The sequence below is a fragment of the Atractosteus spatula genome, chromosome 2 (genome assembly GCF_055471065.1).
Source record: "Atractosteus spatula isolate fAtrSpa1 chromosome 2, fAtrSpa1.hap1, whole genome shotgun sequence".
Taxonomy (NCBI): Eukaryota; Metazoa; Chordata; class Actinopteri; order Semionotiformes; family Lepisosteidae; genus Atractosteus; species Atractosteus spatula.
The window spans coordinates 41,207,202-41,226,377 of NC_142707.1; the positions used below are offsets into that span (position 1 = coordinate 41,207,202).

A 19,176-nucleotide genomic window follows, 5' to 3' on the forward strand; every position below is an offset into this window, starting at 1 on the left:
TGTAGTCTGTGTGTGTTTTTTTTATGTTCCACACTGCTGACCCTTGATTGTTCTCCCTTCCCCATTGGCCCACCATTACACCACTGTTCCATATGACATCATGATCAATCAGCTCTCAGCCAATCAGAACTCATCTTATTCAGCATATAATATGTAGGTTTTCTGAAGATAAGGGCCTTTCGTTTGACTTCGGTCCTACTTGGTTTTGGTTATTGCTTCGGCTTTGTTGGTTTGTTGTTTTGCTTTGTGTGTGTGTATTTTTGTATAGCTTCGGCTTTGTTGTTTTGTTGGTTTCTGTTAGTTTCTTTGCACTTTTGTTTGTTTGTGTGTTCATCCTTGTTTTGCCATTACCTTGCCCTAAAGTGTTATATGTTCAACTTTTGTGTTCTTTGTACCCTGTTCCTGTTGATTACTCTCGTTTTCCCTTATTTGTATTCCTAGTTCACTTGTGTTTTTGTGTGAACTTGTGTATAAAGTTAGTTTAGGTTGTTGGGTACACTTTACACACTTAGTTGATTTTGTGTTAGTAAAACTAGTTTAGTATGGGTGAGTGCCGTTTGTCTTGTATGGTTTTGGGTAGTCAGTGGAGGTTAGCTAGGGTGTTGAAGACTCCGAAGACCGTGTGTTTCGGGTTTTCTTTTGTAGTCAGATTAGCTTTCCCTCACCTTCCTAGCCAGCTCCATTTTGTTTATTTTCTTTTCTTTGGCACCACTCTAGTTCCTTACCCTTGTTATCACACTTCCTAGTCCCTCACCAGAACCCACCTGCTTTCAAAAGAATTATCCTAAATGTTACACCCCTTTACCCCTAGACACTTGGGGTCATAACAATCTACTGCAGTACTGTATGTCCAAAAGTCAGCAGCCAGAATCCTGACCAGGTCTAGTGCAAGTGATCACATTACGTCTATCCTGGAGTCCTTGCCTTGGCTTCCTGTCAAAGTCTGTGTGGACTTTAAAATCCTCATGCTCACCTATAAGGCTCTGCATGGCTTGGCACCTCAGTACCTGTTTGAACTATTATCGCCCACCTCCCCACCTCGCAACTTTCGCTCTTCTAATCCTGGTGTCCTAACTTTCCCCCAAGCCTGTCTACATTCTATGGGTGACAGGGCCTTCTCCTGTTATGCCCCCAAGCTCTGGAACTCTCTCCCCAAGGATATCAGAGAGTCACCTTCTCTAAACTCCTTCAAATCCAGACTCAAAACCTTCTTTTTCAGAAGATCCTTTACTTAACTGGTTCCATTCTTTACCCCTCTGCTCCTACTATACTTAGTACCACCATCCACGGTCTCCTCTGTGTATTGTAATTGTGTTTTATCTTGTGTATTCTTTTATTTATTGTTGATGTCATGGCTTTAAGAACCCACCTTTAAAGGTGCTATATAAAATAAAGTTTATTATTATTGTTATTATTACTCTTTCTTAAACCTGCAGAATTCCATCCGCGATGGAAAAGATTACCTAACAATATACATGCATATATGTAAACCATAGTGTATAGTGCTAATGATTGTTTTGGAGCAGGGGAGTGTTAAGCAGTTTATGGTTATTGAACTTTGGTATGACCCAAACAGCAGTAAAACCAGGAGACCTGTACATTTAGACCTTAACCTTACAAACAGGTTGCTATCAGTAAATGGCAATACAATCATTTTTTTATATTTCAGTTTATCAATATCCCATTTAGTTCAAAGTACTCTTTTCTGAAAAGGTATTTAAGCATCCCCAATTGTTATTAATACCAGTCAGCCTTAATGACTCCCCACTACAAAATGAAAATTCTCAGATTCATCAGCTTTGTGGGACTGTTCACCTTCTCTTTTGCTTTCACAGTAAGGTCATTTAAATTGTGTACACTGTACTTTAAGAATTTTAATAGCTGCCACAATATTTTCATTTTAATAACCTTTTTTCATTTATTTTCAGATTAGACGAACATCTAGAGAAAAATGTATGTTAATGCTTTTATATTTTTATTCTGTGCAATATCTTTGAATATAAGTGTGAAAAATATTATATAATAATGCTGTCATGCTGTATATTGACAGACATGCTTTTAAAAATCTTACAGTAAATGTTATAGATGTGCTCACACGCTGTTTTGTGTACAGTGTATATGCAATGTTGAAACTGTTTTTTTGTAAAGGTTTTTTTGTGATTGTAGTTTTTTTTATTATTATCAGTAATATGCAGGGTTTAAATAAAAACACATCTTTTCCCCCCAGCATTTGCAATTGATGAGGAACAGAAACGATATGACATTCCTTTCCTTAATCGGGGTAAGTCTTTTTACATTGTTTATTATTACATTTTTACCCACGTCAATTGTTTATCAAGTATCAAAAGATAAAATTAAAGAGATCTTAGAAATCCATGATTATGTATATACAGTAGTATAGTACACAACAGATTTGTTTAGTTTAACTGAATTTTTTTATATGTTTAGATAAATGTTCAAGTAAGTAGCTGCACCAGCATGTGTAAGCTGCAAAGAAACAAGTTAAGGTTTATTCCATGCTGAAAAGGGAAGAAAAGAAACACAAAGTTTTGGCTGTGGAGTCTTTAGGCTAAAATAAATTATTATTGTCACTATTAAATAAACCCGTGTGAATAAAATGTCTTCAAAAGCCAGTATAAAATGAAAAAAACTTTGTGATGATTTAAAAATATTTTTAACAGCATCCAAAACGGCACTTGTTGAAGGAGACATGGCATTGCCTGTAAGTACTATAAAACTATTCTAAAACTATATTTGTTAAAATAAATTACAATTATTTTAAACAAGAATTATGAAACTAGAAGTACTAACGTAAACCAGACTTCTTTAGGGTTCTATAGCACCCAACTAAACCATGTTTCATGCCTAAAAGCCAGAACAAGCCTGAGGAGGGGGTGTGCACATTATTAATTCTACTCGTCCCCTCAGGCCCTTTTTCCACTGCTTGTTCTGAAGTAGGTTGGGTTGACTTGTCTAAAACCTTTAGGATTTTAAGTACTTGTATTAAATCACAATCTATGTCCTCTTCAATACTGAAGATATTCTATTCCTTAACTTATTTTTATAATCCATCCCTTTATAATAGAAATTAAACTTACCTTTTTTTAACTGTGATCAGCAGCATGACAATGATATTTTTTAGAATGTGGTAACCAATAATGTACACAATCTTCACATTGTGCATAAGTCAGTACATGAAATCTATAAGCTGTTATTAGCTGACACTGTAGTTTGTAATAACACATTAAGAGTAAGTGACTCTACGATAGGTTTCACACTTCTTGATCTTCATAATAGGACCAGTACTGTCTCATAAGAGTCATCTACAATTATGGACTACTCTTCTAAATAATAAACATGTATCTTTGTTCAGGAGTAGTAACAAAAAGATATATACCCCTGAATTACAAATTATGCATATGTTATCTGTAAATATTGTTATAAAAAATGGGATGTTAAAATGATAAAATTAGGAGTTATCACAACCAAAATTAAGTTTTGACACCAGCTGGCTTTACAGGAAAATATCAATTCTAATTTTACTCTCTGAACTCAGGAATACTAAGCATATAACAGGCTATATACAGATTTTTACAGTTCTGTGAGTATCAAGGTCCTGTTTTATTATAGACTGCAAAACCTGAGAATTCTCCCTATAATTGAGATGTAAACAAGGCAAGGAGGGAACCTGTGTTGTAATAAACAAGGATTCGAATCCAGACTAAACCATTCTAAATAAAGCTAAGCAGATAGTATCCTTTTTCAATATTTAAACCATTCAACGACTAAAACATGAGAGATGTCTTTTAGCCTGAGGATACACAACTAGGAAATCAGCCTTTCTGCAAATATACAGTATAAGAAAAAATGTCCCATGTATTTTTGACCATGTTTAATTGCATCAAGGACAAAGAACAACCGTGTAAACACTTAGACAATACCTACCGTATCAAACCTAGAGAATAAGGTAATTTTGCTGGGAACAACAAATGATTAGTTAACCGCAAACCATAACAATATACAAGACATGGAAATATGCATTTAAAAATATAGTCACATTTAATTTCAGAAGCATACTGTATATCACTAGATCTATGATATGAAAATGAATTTGTAGTGTCAGTGGCTTTACTAAAAGGCGATACAATTTTAAAATAATGAATAATGAGTATCTGTACTGTGATTACAAGTGTAATTGTTACATTTTATTTTAAGCATCTGCAGCAATTACCATGCATGGGCATTTGAGATCTATAATAAAACAGTTATTATCAAGCTCCAAAAGTCTTTTGGTTTAGTGCAGCCATGCTTTTATCTAGAAAATATTCACACACATAAATAATTTTCCTTAGGTGTTCCTTAGGTGTTTTAATGTTTAACAGTGAAGAAACCTAAGATTGTTCCCACAGGCATTAAGATTAGATTAAGAATAGCCAAAGATCCCAAGGTCATGCATTAATACATGGATGAATACATTTTTTAATGTAATGAGCTAAACCTCCATATTTGGTTTTTAATTATTAATTTTGAAAATCCTGCATAACAGTTCCAAAATACTGATTAGATAACTTTTAATAATCAGACACATTATTGAATTATTGATGTCAGCATTTTAAAATTCATTGTAAAAGAATTTTGCAATGATGGACCTCTGCATAGAATCATTGACAGGATTAAAGTGCCCCATAAATAAATTAATAAAACTGGTGAATAAGCCACCCTTTGGCTGGATGTTAAAGGTTAGGTTTATTAGGTTGTACAATACATACAGTAACTCACTAGCCTTCTTCATCACTGCAATTACTTTGAACTGTAATATATAGAACCTTGATTTTGCATACCTCTATCTCTAGTTTGCTCTATCTGACTAATTTTGATTACCAGTCAAATTAATACACTAGGAATAGAAACCCATTTGTTTAAAAGGCCATGATACATCAGTAGTATTGTTGCAGTTGTGAGTGTTGAAACTGTACTGTATCTTAAATAACTGAATTCAATACTTTCTAGGATGAATGTGTTCAACAAATTTTGAAGAGCTATCATGGAGCAGTAGTTTTACAAACTATGTTTATTTGTTTATAAATTAGTGAATTACCGTGTTTTAGATATTTGCTAAAATACAAAACAGTGGAACCAAGAAATAGCTTATTCATTTTTGAGTTCAGTATTATTAAAAAGCCCCAGAGGTTTGTGAAAGAAGAGCCCTCAAAATATGCAGAATTGTCTACATTTCCCCAAGACCTCACAAAGAGTACATAGACCCAGCAGTGAAAATTGACTGCACAATGGTCTGCACCCATGATTTGGTCAATGTATGTCACCAGGCATGAAGAATGTGTTCTTTAATTCCATTTATTCCTATTTTTCGGTCCAATTTGTGTCTCCAATCATGGTCAGGTATGCAGCACGATAAAGGCCAATTATTGTAGAGTAGTAGTTGAGGAGCCGCTTGGAAGATTTTTACCAGCTTGCAAGTTATTCGGTGCCAATAGATGTGTGGAGAAGTGAGGTCAGCAAGGACAAGGAGACAGGAGTAGAAGCAAACAGTGATTTATTCATTTTTTAATTTATTTTAGTGACTAGCACCAAACAGGTGCACAGCACATCTGTGCTGACTATAGCATGGCAGAGGGTGAGATACATAGTGTTTTAGTATGCGTTCTGCTATGGTAGTTAGCAAATTTTAAAAGTGGTCACGAGCTCATGGTCAGGAAAATGGAATGATGAAGGTTAAACAGCACAGCAAAACATGCTGTCAACATGAACTTGAACATGAACATGACCTAGATCATTTGTATAGAACTGACTCCAGCACACAGTGCTACAGTAATCTAATGTCCTGTCTTCCACATGTGCATTTGTAAACATTTTAAGGTTAGATTCTGAGTTGCCTATTACAGTCCACAGTTGCTTTCACAGCCTAAATAGGAAATACCTATTTAAATACACCTGTGTGCCACAATGTGTCATAGGTAGTTACGAGAGCCAATAGTACAAAAATGTCTTCAAGTTCTTCTGTAAGCCATTTTCTATATAAGTGGTGAGTGGCTTGTATGGTTACAAGCTGGAACATTAGATGTTCAGAGACCTTTATGTTCAGTATCTTGGCATATACTGTAATTGTTAATTCAAGGTCTGTACTTGACTTTGGTATGGCAATGACTTTTGCCAGTTGCTATCTCAGGGTAGCTCAGTACTGACATGCAAATTTGAAGTATGTTTTTCATTCCAACACAGACCTTAATGATTTGATATAACTATTAATTGGGAAAGTGGTCAACAGGTTTTTAACGAAGTTGCAAAATTCAGAGTGTAAGTCCTACTGCCAGAAAGTAATGGGGCTGCCCAGCATAACAGTTGGAAGTCCATTATCAAATTCAGCACATGCTGACGACTGTAGCAGTACATCTCTTTATGTTGCTTCTTTTTCTACTGTTCTTGAAATGGTTTTAGAATGTCTTATTTTAATTGTAAATGATAACCATATCTTACAGCTCGTAATAAAAAAAAGTTTATTTTATTGTGTAAGTGTAATAATTAATAATATGTAATGTATTTATTTTTACAGCGTGGTCGCAATGCTCTCATAAACCCTGCCTACAGATGGAAATTTCCCATTCCTTATATTCTGGCTGATAGTCTGGGTAAATATTAATTTGTAAATATGGAAGCTAAATTTAAAAAGAGTATGTTATTGTAGTAAATGTTACATACAGTACATCTCAGTCCAAGTTCATAGAAACTGTAGGAATTTTTAACTTCTCGCACAAAAATGAGGCCAACTTTCAATATGCATTTTAGACTGTAATAAAATGTATCTGAAAATATTTTGTAACGTAATACTGTTTCCCCCTTGTTTATCTATTCACCCATTGTCAGAAATCCACTTATTTCTGATAAGGGATTATGGTAACCTATCCTGGAAACACAGGGCACAAGGTGGGACCACATCTTGGATGATCATCTTGGATCTTGGATGATCTGACCAGTCCATCAAAAAGCACACACAAACACACAAGCACAATGTGCTTGTTTAGAGACAGTTTAGAGACATCAGTCAATCTAACCAAGACATTTTTGGAATGCTGGAGGAAAGTGGCACACCCTTGTCCTTGTCCACACAAAATTAGATGGTAGTGAGTATCACTTTGACTATCACAAAGTATCAGCTAAACATAACATAACTCACACTAAAGGCTTTTCATGGGATCTGTATTCAGCCCGATCTGTTTTTATAGCATACGCTTTTCTATTTCACATACTCACTAGTTTTTTTCTAATGTAAATTGTTTTAAAGTAAAAAGTTAAATATATGTAATTGAATGCTTTACATATAAATACATATTTTTATCTTTCAGACTTAAATGCTAAAGGGGTAATTTTTCAGGCTTTTGAAATGTACCGACTTAAGTCTTGTGTGGACTTTAAACCTTATGAAGGAGAAAAAAGCTTCATAAAGTTTGAAAAATTAGATGGGTATGTAAAATCTACTCTTTGGATCACAGAAATGCTTAAAATGTGAAAGGTTTTAGTAATAAGAGGAAAACTGTCTGAATATAGTAATAGGATATTTGTCAGAATAATAAAAGCAAAAGAAGTAATGTATATACTGTATGCATTCACATTTTGACTGCACTATGAAGCAATGAAATTGTTACACATTCTGTACAAATACAATAAGATCATACAGAACTTGTGCAACCAATGACTGTGGATTCAGCACTCCAAACTTAATACTTGCTCTATTCTGCCACACATGCTAACTGTTGTGGATACATGAGGTGGTCATATGAAGCTGATGTAGCTCCATTTGGCACAGGCCAAGAGGAGAAAGAAACGCAGTGCTTGCAGCAGATCCAGAGTAAAGTACTTGTTGTCAAACACACTTAAACTCAGATTTCAGAAATGATTCCATCCTCAGTCCAGCTAGAACTGTCCCTATAGGAGTGGAAAAATTCTGAAGTGAACTGTACAACAGGTACGTAGAATTCACTGGCCTAATGTTTTGATGTAGGTGTTGGTCTCAGGTTGGGGATTTACAGACAGGACAGCAGTTGTCACTTGGTGAAGGATGCGACTACAAAGCGACCATTGAACATGAGCTACTGCATGCCTTGGGGTTTTACCATGAGCAATCACGCACTGACCGTGATGATTACATCAATATCTGGTGGAATGAAGTACTTCCAGGTGAGCTTCTAATACAGTTCATTTTAATCATTTTCCAGATATGACTGTATTTAAATTTTGGGTCATGGATTCTTTAAATTCAATACAATGCACTCTACCACTTATTTGTGACACAGTAAATTTTATTAGCCCATGTCAGATAATACCAAATTATAATCTCTTAAAAATGCAGTTTAAAATGCTTAAAAACTTTAGCCTATTGTTATGGAATTTATGCTAATAACGATTTAGGATACACACTGTAATACGATGCATAATAGCACATGTATTGCAGAAGTACTTTACATTTTAAGTATACAAGAAAACAAAAACCTTCTCCATTATTTCCTTGACTTGTTCTGTTTTATACTGCATGTGTCAGAACTCATTTTAAGAATGAAAAAACAAGTATCAATATTCAGCTTTTATGTATGATATGCATATGTACATATACTTCTGTATCAAACGTATATGAACGCATCAGCACAAATTACATTGATAACATACACTTTCTATCTTTGAATGAAAGAGACTATGTACAGCCTTTATATTTATAACTTCTTTATATGCTTTTAATTATAATTTTATTGAATTACTATTTCACAGGCATGGAACATAATTTTGTTAAATATGATGACAGTTTCATAACAGACCTCAATACACCCTATGATTACGAGTCTATCATGCATTATGGGGCTTACTCCTTCAACAAGAATCCAGGAGTTCCAAGCATTACTGCCAAGATTCCAGAATTAACCAGTGTCATTGGACAGTATTTGGACTTCAGCAAGCTTGACTTACTCAGGTTGAATCGCATGTATAACTGCTGTGAGTACTCATTCATATATAAATACATACTGTAAATGAACATGTGTTTTGATTTGGCAGAGGAATTATATAAGGAATTAAAAAAAGATCATTCCAATACTAATTATATAAATACATTTTATAATAAATTTTGACATAAGCAAAGTTGCAGAATTTGTTGGACTTGTGATACATTTAGATGAATAGAGTGAACAAATTAGAACTCCTTTCGCACAGAACTGTGATGACAAGTTGGAACTGTGTTCTCAGGCATATTTAATAAGTCCACATTTCTGTTAATTTATGTATTATTTAAAGTTTATAAATTTATATAAAATTAAAATGTTGACTTAGAACATATATTGTAACATTTTTTTCTTAGCATCATCTCTCACTCTCTTGGACCAGTGTGCATTTGAATACATTAACATCTGTGGAATGATCCAGAATCCCAATGATGACGATGACTGGGTCCATACCAAGAGTACACCCCAGGCCGAAGATCACACTCTCCTTGGCCAGTGCAAAGGTAAAACCAGAAGTTTGTAAGTATGAGCTGAAAACAGAGAGCTGGGTGAACAATTGTTAAAGAATTTAAACCTGGAAATAAAAAAAACATAGCATCCATGCCTTGCACATGTACTGCATTAATGAAAAACAAAATAAAACTAAACAAAGACAATGAATCATAAAAGCATTGCGGGTATGAATCTATATAATGACTCAGAGGGATCATTTGGAACTCTGAATCTGGAAGGTTTGGAGAATCTGCATTTATTAAAAAATTATTTGTAATTATTATATGGAAAAAAAGAGCACTGTTGATGTTTTTCCTTACAATTCTGCAGACTCTGGATTTTTCATGTATTTTAACACTCAAATTGGGCAGACAGATGAGTCTGCCTTTCTGGAGTCAAGGACACTATATCCCAAGAGAAAACTGCAGTGTCTCCAATTTTTCTACAAAATGACTGGAAGTCCAAAGGACAAGCTGGTTGTGTGGGTGAGAATGGTCGACAAGGCAGGAAATGTCCAGAAACTAGTGAAAGTACAAACATTCTCAGGTCAGTGCAATACAAACAGCAAAGTTTCTGAAAATCAAAATAAACCGTTTACATTGTTGACATACAGCATGTATGCATTGTTGGAGATATTTTAATGATTTAAGATATGAAAGACTTAAATTTATGATTTGACATCCCATTTTGAAAAGACATTTTCTTTAGTGCGATGTTACAATGTATTTTTGGCACTGAATAGTGGTCTTTTTAAACAGAGTTCGTATTTTTGGGTTTATGTAGCAGTTTTACTTGCATATCTTGAAACCATTTCAATAAATGAACTGTAATTAGACAAATGATAGTACAGCTACAAACATTAAACTGGTTCATAAATGTTCACCAATAACTGTATTCAAACCCTTTCCAGGGGATGGAGACCATTCTTGGAAAATCGCCCATGTGCCCCTAAAAGCCGACATTAAATTCCGCTATGCATTTCAAGGCATCAGAGGAGACCCAACTCAGTCCACTGGTGGGATTTTTATTGATGATATCAACCTAATAGAGACTCGCTGTCCTAGTGGGGTGTGGCAGATAAAAAACTTCACCAGTCTTCTTAAAACATCTGCTGTTGGTAATTACATCCAAAGCCCTCGTTTTTACAGCCCTGAGGGATACGGATATGGGATACAGCTTATACCTAACTCCTATGCAGATGGATATATAGGTGCTTTCTTCCATTTGACCAGTGGGGAATATGATGCTGCCTTGGAGTGGCCAGCAGGAAACAGACAAGTCACAATCACTGTGGTTGACCAGGACCCTGATATCCGATTTAGGCTGTCATCTGCCAGGAGCTTCACCACCAATGGAAAGCAGCTCATACCAGGTGAGCAAGGATTATAAAAAAAAAGCTGAGACAGAATCTGGGGAATAAGACAATATTTGGGAACAATTATTGTTATACCAGAGAATGATTGATCAACCGATGTAATAAATAAAAAATAATCTGAGATTTTATTGACCGCTTTGACAGACACAGATTGACCGAATGACCTGAGTTAATCCATCGTTAACCTTTGGTTCTATGAAAAATAAAAATATTTTTAAAATTAAAATACCAAGAATATTAAGGAGTCCTTTGATTTTAGGTTCGAATAACTTGCTGTTTTGGGATAATCCTTCAAAAACGGGGACATATGACCCTACCTGTGACTGCTACCGAAGCTGGACCTGGGGATGGAATGGCATTTTTCCTCACAGTGACCTCTATCGCCGAAACTACATGAAAAATGATGAATTGATTCTTTTAATAGACTTTGAAGGTATGCACTCTAAAAAAACATTATTACCTCCAGAGGAACTTTAAAATTTAGGCCTGTGTTCTATTAATTTAAAAGCAATATAGTTTGCATTGCAGCACAGCATACAGTAAGAGAGTCTAGCTAATATGTTATTAACTACAGGTTAAGTTATGTGCAAGTATATTATTAAATGTATTATTTTAAGGAAGTAAAAACACTATTTGTGAATTTTCTTTCTTTTTTTTTCTAAAAGATCTGACACCACTAATTAAAAGTGAAGTACCAGTGAAACCAAGGAGTGAATCAAGTATAGTGGAAGAATAAGGCATAGATTCTCCTAAATGGAGAAGACATCAGGTAAGATGTTCAACGTAATACTCTAGAGCAGCAAAGCAAATGACTTATTAAATACCTGCAATAATATACCAGATTATATAAAAATCGTAACTTTAAACGTTTTACTTTTTTTTAATTTTTCTGAACAACAATGATTCTATACTGAACAATAATAGTTCAATAATGAACAATTCTGGTATGATTGACACATTACCCAAGAAGACTGAAATATATTGTACAGTGCCTTGCTAAATATTCATACCCTTACACAAGTTTCATATTATGTTGGTTAAAGTATGCAATCATGACACTTTTAGTACACTTTTAGTGAAATAAAAATTATATATTTTAGAAATAATGATAGGAAGGTCAGAATTGTTTATTTATGGCAAACCTAAATTAATTTATTTGCACAAAACGATCCTACCAGCCACACAATTAGTTGAATGGTTGAATAATGATTCACATAATTTTTGAATAATTACATCTGTCTTTGTAAGTTCCTTCAGTCAGGTAGAGATATCGAGCATAAGTTTAACCATGAAGGCTAATGAGCATTAAAAACAAACATTCAGAGCATTCAGATTCTGAAGATATGATTAAGTTTAAAAATGAGCATGCACCATTTTGAAATTTCACAAAATGGGTCACCACAGGAAGGGTCTGAATACATTTTAAAGGCAGATAATGTACATAAATAGCTGTATAATTTTAATTAAGATGAATAATTTTAAGTTTGAAAAACTGCTGCTCAATATTTTTTCTCTTACCAATGTACTAGTGTTTTCAAATATATATATATATTTCTTTCTATAACAGGATTCCAGGACTGTGGTATCTTTGAGGAGAGACTTTATAAAAGTCGTCATCTTTTCGAAATATTGTTTTATTATTTAGTAATCACATCTTTCTGAATCATTTAATTAATTAATGATTGTAACTGTATGCAAGGTATGATGAACACCAGCACAAGTCACCACAATCCCAAAACTATCAGCAATTCACATAAATTTTCTTATCATCCCAGTAACTCTACATTTTGTTATCTTTAAATATTCACTAGAATATTCAACCTGATGAACCCCTGTTCTTAATATACACTTTGTTTCATTTACTACGCAACATAAGGCACAAGAGTATTCAATTTTATTAAATTTGTTGCCCAATTGCAATGTTTACCAAAATTCTTTCAATTTAACACTTTGCTCTTACTCTTCCCAAAGTACAAGATTTCACCAATAACTTTTTCCAATAGCTGACCTTATCAGCTGATCCTGTTTGGTCAGGGGTGCCTCTCTGTAAACAAACCTTGCATCCCTGACACAATAGCAGTGGTCTGTGGTCCTTTTGCTCTCATCTCTGATACTGGCCATCTATCTGCTGATGGTAATGCACAGGCAGTACTCAGGAGTCAACCTATGCCATCCAAGCTGCTCTTTGTCTTAGACGATACCTTGCCAAACAATTCCACTATCACCTCCAGCCAGCTGACCAAGCCCGTTTCTTTGCAGTGCACTGCCAGTGGCAGTATATCTCCATTGAGGCAGGCAAATGAATTGTTACTCAGTCTACCTGTCTACAACCTGTGACACCCCTCTGTACAGCCTAAGCTGTATTGTCTTAAGCATACCTAGCCAACCAAATCCCACAGACATGTAAACCAGCTTAATCTGATACTAATGAGAACTCCTCTGTAACTGTCTCTATCACACTCACTCCTTCAAGGCTGAAGCCTAGAAGCAGACTGGAAATCTTTTCCTCCCAGCCATTTTTATAAGCTTCTTAATTAGCTCAGAGGAGCAACTAATTCCACTCAGTGCCTTTCCTTTCAGCTCCATTTCCTAATTACTAATTACTCATTCAGCCCTTCAGTGCCTCGTTCTGCAGATTAGTTCCCAATTAACAGGCAGTATTCAAATATTATTCACTCACTACTTCACATTGGGCTTAGAAAATAAACACTTCCCTTTCACAAAATTCAGGGAATATTTGGTTATTTGAAACAAGTCACATTTGAGATTTCAACAATGAAACAGACTATGTTGTCTGAGGAAAAATGTAGTGAGAAATACCTTACCATATTAATGGAATTCTTTGCTGGTTTTCATGATTTCTGTGTTATACGCATAAATCCATTTGTCGAAATTAATATAGTATTTTTTTATGTCTGTAATTTCTGCATGAAGACAGTATGCATAAAAGAATAAGTGACAGCAATCCCTTAGCCTTGTTTGTTGAATTTTTTAATATTGTTATTCTGGTAATGAACTTCAGACTGGTTTCACCTGAGAAAGATGTGTCTGCACTCACAATGGAAGCATCTTAAAATTTAGAGTAGTGCTTAAGATCTCCCATCCATCCATTTTCTAACCACTTCATCTAATTCAGGGAAGTTTAAGCCTATCCTGGCAAGCACAGGTTGCAAGGCAGGATACACTCCTGATGGGCACCAGTCCACACAGACCTGTACACACTCACTCCAAGGCGAATTTTCACAGAAGCTGATTAACTACCAGTATGTGTTTGGGTTTCAGGAGGAAACCAGAGTACCTGAGAATGGGCATCATGTAGATAGCACCACAGTACTGGAACTGACCCCAGGGCCCCAACACTGCTAGCAAATGTGCCACTCCCAGTATCGCATTGTATTAAACACTGTAATGCATAATTATAAACATGCACAAATCTTCATACCTACCACACAGCCATTTTTCAAAACACTTTCTGCAACAATGCAACACAATAATAAACTGCCGTCAGCTATTTTTAAACCTTATTTGTAGCAAATCTCTTGTTGTGTACTCTTCAACGCTCAATATATGATAAATGTGTTGATCATAGCAAAACACTTTGCCATCCTACATTATAAGAAAACAGCAACAGAAAAGTAAAAGGACCATTTTGAAGCACGTATTTAGTTTCGCAACACAAATGTTGATGGGGGTATATAAAACAGATGCAGAGCACTCTAATTGTTTACAGTGTAACAAGGAGATCATTTCTTCGATTCACAAAATAATTTGTATTTTGTGTATCGAGAAAGAATCTGAGCAAGAAAATACTCAGCTATGAATGATAATAGAGAATTTAGCTCAATGTGTTAGAATTCTTTGCTGATTTCCAGATGAGAGTTGGGTTTCTAGGAGGCAGTAATTATAGTAATAAAACCCTGGTCCTAAGCACTGCTGCACAGATTTCATAACTGGATGAGACAAGGTTGCAAGGCAAATTGCACTACTGTATCTTTCCTTTAGAAGTGCACTCCATGTGCACACATACTGTATAGCTGCTTGTGTAAAATTGCATTACTAATTGTTTCCAAAACCATACTTCCTAATACCATACTAAATACAGTATAAATATAAATAACAATGACAAAACCAGCAGATTGGATGTAGAACGTTGGTATTAGAAAGTTGAATTAATTGCTGACTGATACTGGAATGTTAAAGTTATGACACTGGGTTTTTATTTACTATCATAAAATATATTTCACACATTTAACAAGCTGTGTACTATCTTATCAATCTCAAAACCACTACAAAGTACAACAAACTACAGCAAATATATAAGTAAAATATAATCAGATGGTAAGAAACGTTTTAATTTTATAAGCCCCTTTGTGGTAAGTAACCCTATAGAAGTTAAACCTCACCTTAAGATGTATCAATTAAGCACTAACTGAGACTTACATGATTTTATTAATCGTAAAAGGACAAACAAGAAATTAAACGGGCAACTATGACATCTCTTGAAAAGACTCTAATTAGCAGGAAGACATGGAGGTACAAAACTACATTCTAATCAGCTGACACCCATTATTACAGCTATACCACAAACTGTCACATGCCTGACCGTAGTGTGGTAAAACATATTGTAACGCAACGGGGTTCAGGTGGGCGCCCTTGCCGCATTAGGTCGGCCCCGCACTGTCGGGGGCTCGAACCCGGGACTCCCGCGTCACTCAACAGGGACCCAGCCCAGTGAGCTAAAGAGAGATCTCTCTACAGCCCAGTAGCTGTAGTCCTGCTATCTCAGGGAAGGGCGGTGACGTCACCTGCTCTGGTAAGCCGGCTCTTACACAGTACCTGTCGGCCGTAAGCGTTACACTCTCCCCCGCTTAACTCGCCGTCCCCGGTGAAGGGCTATCCCATCCCACTGCTGACACCAATGTAACGCAACGGGGGTTCAGGCGGGCGCCCTTGCCGCATTAGGTCAGCCCCGCACTGACGGGGGCTCGAACCCGGGACTCCCGCGTCACTCAACAGGGACCCAGCCCGGTGAGCTAAAGAGAGATCTTTAGCTCTCTAGGGGCCGACCTAATGCGGCAAGGGCGCCCGCCTGAACCCCTGTTGCGTTACAATATTGAAGTGTCATACATATATCTTTTATATACAATATAAATATTTGTATATTCTACTAACAATAAATAATGTAATCTTATTTCAAATTTTCATAATGATAATTTATTTGGCATATTATTTCAGTATACAATATAGGAAAAATATAGAGCTCTTTATTCTTCCAAGCTTGAAGATAAAGTGCTGATAAAAAATATTGTGTATAGAATTATCCCAGTATACTGTAATTAAGGGAATTGCAACTACTTACCTAAATTAAATTTAAGCTCGTTTATTTTTTTTCTTAAATACCCAAATGGTTTACATTGGCCAATTAAATATTTTTGAGATGTAATGGTGTACAAGGGTGAAAAAAAATCACTGTACATTACATAATTCGGTGAAGTAAAGTGAATCCCCAGTTTACTCAACATAAATTTATTGGGGGTAATTAGTATCAGGTGGTTAAATATATTGGTAATAAGTAAAAAGAATATATATATAATGGGCCTATATAAAATAATGATCCTATATAATGGGCAGAGACTTGTTAGTTTGGTCTTCACCATACAGATTAGTGGAAACATGTCTTGCCATGATCAAAAGAGATTTCAGAGGATCTCAGAAAAAGATTAGTTAATACCAATCAGTCTGGAGAAAGATTAATATTTAAAAAAATATTTATGAACATTTGGGGCTCTGTGCATTCACTGTCAGAAAGATACAAATGATAAATATCAAAGACTACAGGAACTCTACCTTGGACAGGTTGTCCTGCCAAGAACATCTCAAGAAAAACCTGGAAAATCATCCAGGAAGTCACTATGAACCCCATAGTAACATGTAACATCTGCAGGCTTCTCTGACTTTGACTAATGTCAATATTCATGGCCCAACCATCAGGAAAAGACTTAACAGGAATGGATTTCATGGAAGGATAGCCAGAAAGGAACCACTGCTCTCTTAAAAGAAAATTCCTGCCCCTCTCAAGTTCATCAAAGAGCACACGGACAAACCTGAAGACCACTGTGTAATAGTGAGGAGTGTGTGTGGACTGCCTGAGCACTGGCAGAGTGCTTCTTTTCCTTAGCCAGGGAGCGAGTGGTGTGCCGGTGTGTAGTCACATTGTAAGGCGAGTCTTCTCCGCTATATACAACGACGAGTCTTTCCACTAAAGTGTCACAACTGGAAGAATGTTCATTTGAACAGTGGGTTCCAAAATTGAACTTCAAACTTTTTTTAGGTGAAAACTAAATACAGCCTTCCAGCAGAAGTACGTCATTATTGCCATGAAGCTTGGTGGAAGGAGTATCATGGCTTGGTGTGTTGTGTTGCTGCCTCAGGACCTACATGGTTTGCCGTTATTGATGGAATCATTAATTCATCATTATATCTTCAAATTCTGGAGAAGAATATCTGGCCATCCACATGTCAGCCGTGGATCATGCAGAAAGGCAATAATCTTAAACATATTTTCTATTAACAATAGAACAGTTGAAGAAGAAATTTTTCAATTTGGATTGGCTAAGTGAAATTCCTGATAGAATGTGGTTGAAACAGGTACATTGTACAGCAGTCAGATCCCTCTTCTTTTGAAGTTTCTATGCCATCTATTATAGCTTACAAAGTTACACCTAATATAACCCACACATATACAGTATATGTCTACAAGATACATGTGATCACATACTTATTGCTTACAACTCAAGTTCACATCAACCATAAACTATTTTTCTCTACTGTTTTGAAAAGAAGAAAAAAGGCAAGCTATAACAGGAAGTATTGTTTTTACCTAGCAAACAAGCAAAGTAATATACAATTCTTACAATAATATCTGGATTAAGAGATCCCACTATTCAGAATTTAAATTTAAATAAAATAATATGTGAAAGAAATATGTATGTAATACAGTACATGTATTTTATATAAATACTGTATAGGACATCTCAGGCTTACATGAATTTTTCATGTGAAATTAAAGCCAAGTTAAGCCATGCCATGTCATACCATATCAATACCATAAATATCTTGATAATTATTATAAAGCAATCTGAACAGAACAGGCAACAGCGATAACATTAGTTCATAAGGTCACCAGACCTTAGTACTTATAATAGGTCTCTTCATACAAATGTATTGTAAAATATGTGCACAAAAGATAAGAAGCACATTGCAGAACACAGTATATATGACATTAACTCGGTTTGATCATCAGTTATTTCACTGCTAGCTTACATTAAATGGTAGATGTACTAAACTAGTATTTCACTATCATGTTCACAAAGAAGAAGTCAACAACATGCATCAGAGAGAAAATGTACTGCAAGTTCTTTATTTAACAGTATAAGAACAGAAGAAGCATATATGTTTTAGGTATTAGAAAAGCTCAAGATAAATTAAACTCCAGGGCCCAACAATAATTTATTAACTGTACTGAAGGAAATGAGATGTTATTTCGGAAGACATAGACACAACTATTTTACCAGTCTCTCAGGACAGTGTTAGTACCCAAGGACTGGAGGACTGGAGTACCCAAGGACAAGAACTTGCCAATCACACGAAAGCTCGTTAGGTGCACTTTTTCCCAACGAGGTCAGGTCACCTTTAAAAAGGCCTTAATTCAAAGCTTAGGTCACTGCAAGAAAAAGGTCACACAGTCAGTTTTCTGTGCATTCCATAATGCCTTGAATGTTACCAGAAGCAAGGGAGAAGGCCATTGGCATGCTGCAGGCATGTCATGTGCCAGTGTTGCCAGACACTATGGAGTAAGCCGCTCCACTGTCACTGTGACAAGACTACAATGAAGGTTTCAGCAGACTGGCAGGACAGATGACCGTCCAAGATCTAGTCGCCCTCGAGTGACCACACCAGAGCAGGACCGACACATCAGACTGGTCCATCTGAGAGATAGCTTCAGATCTGCCACCTGTACTGCTGCAGAAACTGCCAGCAGACACAATGCCCGAATCAGTGACAGGACAGTAAGACTCCACGCTGCAGGCCCACTGCTAACACCTCCTAGACGTCACACCTGACTGGCTTGGGCCAAATTAGAGGCTGTGATGGACTCGTCAGCAGTGACATCAGGTCCTCTTCATGGATGAGTCAGTTTTCAGCCTGTGTCACGCAGACGGGAGGGCTAGAGTGTGGAGGATGGGTTGCGTTCCTTGTTTCCATCAGTATATATGGAAATAATTCTTGGAAATAGTCAACATG

The 19,176-nt window shown here is 35.9% G+C and overlaps 1 protein-coding gene across 1 annotated transcript; it reads left to right on the plus strand.

Moving 5' to 3' along the window:
- Positions 1 to 1,731: 1,731 nt before the first annotated feature.
- On the plus strand, positions 1,732 to 13,844 carry mep1a.1 (meprin A, alpha (PABA peptide hydrolase), tandem duplicate 1). Its single transcript, XM_088909628.1, has 14 exons — positions 1,732 to 1,834; positions 1,929 to 1,953; positions 2,228 to 2,281; positions 2,682 to 2,722; positions 6,572 to 6,647; positions 7,362 to 7,479; positions 8,018 to 8,193; positions 8,779 to 9,000; positions 9,362 to 9,508; positions 9,828 to 10,043; positions 10,408 to 10,869; positions 11,132 to 11,305; positions 11,538 to 11,641; positions 12,440 to 13,844. Exons 1-13 carry the CDS (start codon positions 1,757 to 1,759, stop codon positions 11,606 to 11,608), a joined length of 1,860 nt encoding a protein of 619 aa, XP_088765754.1. The 5' UTR covers positions 1,732 to 1,756; the 3' UTR covers positions 11,609 to 11,641; positions 12,440 to 13,844.
- Positions 13,845 to 19,176: the final 5,332 nt, after the last annotated feature.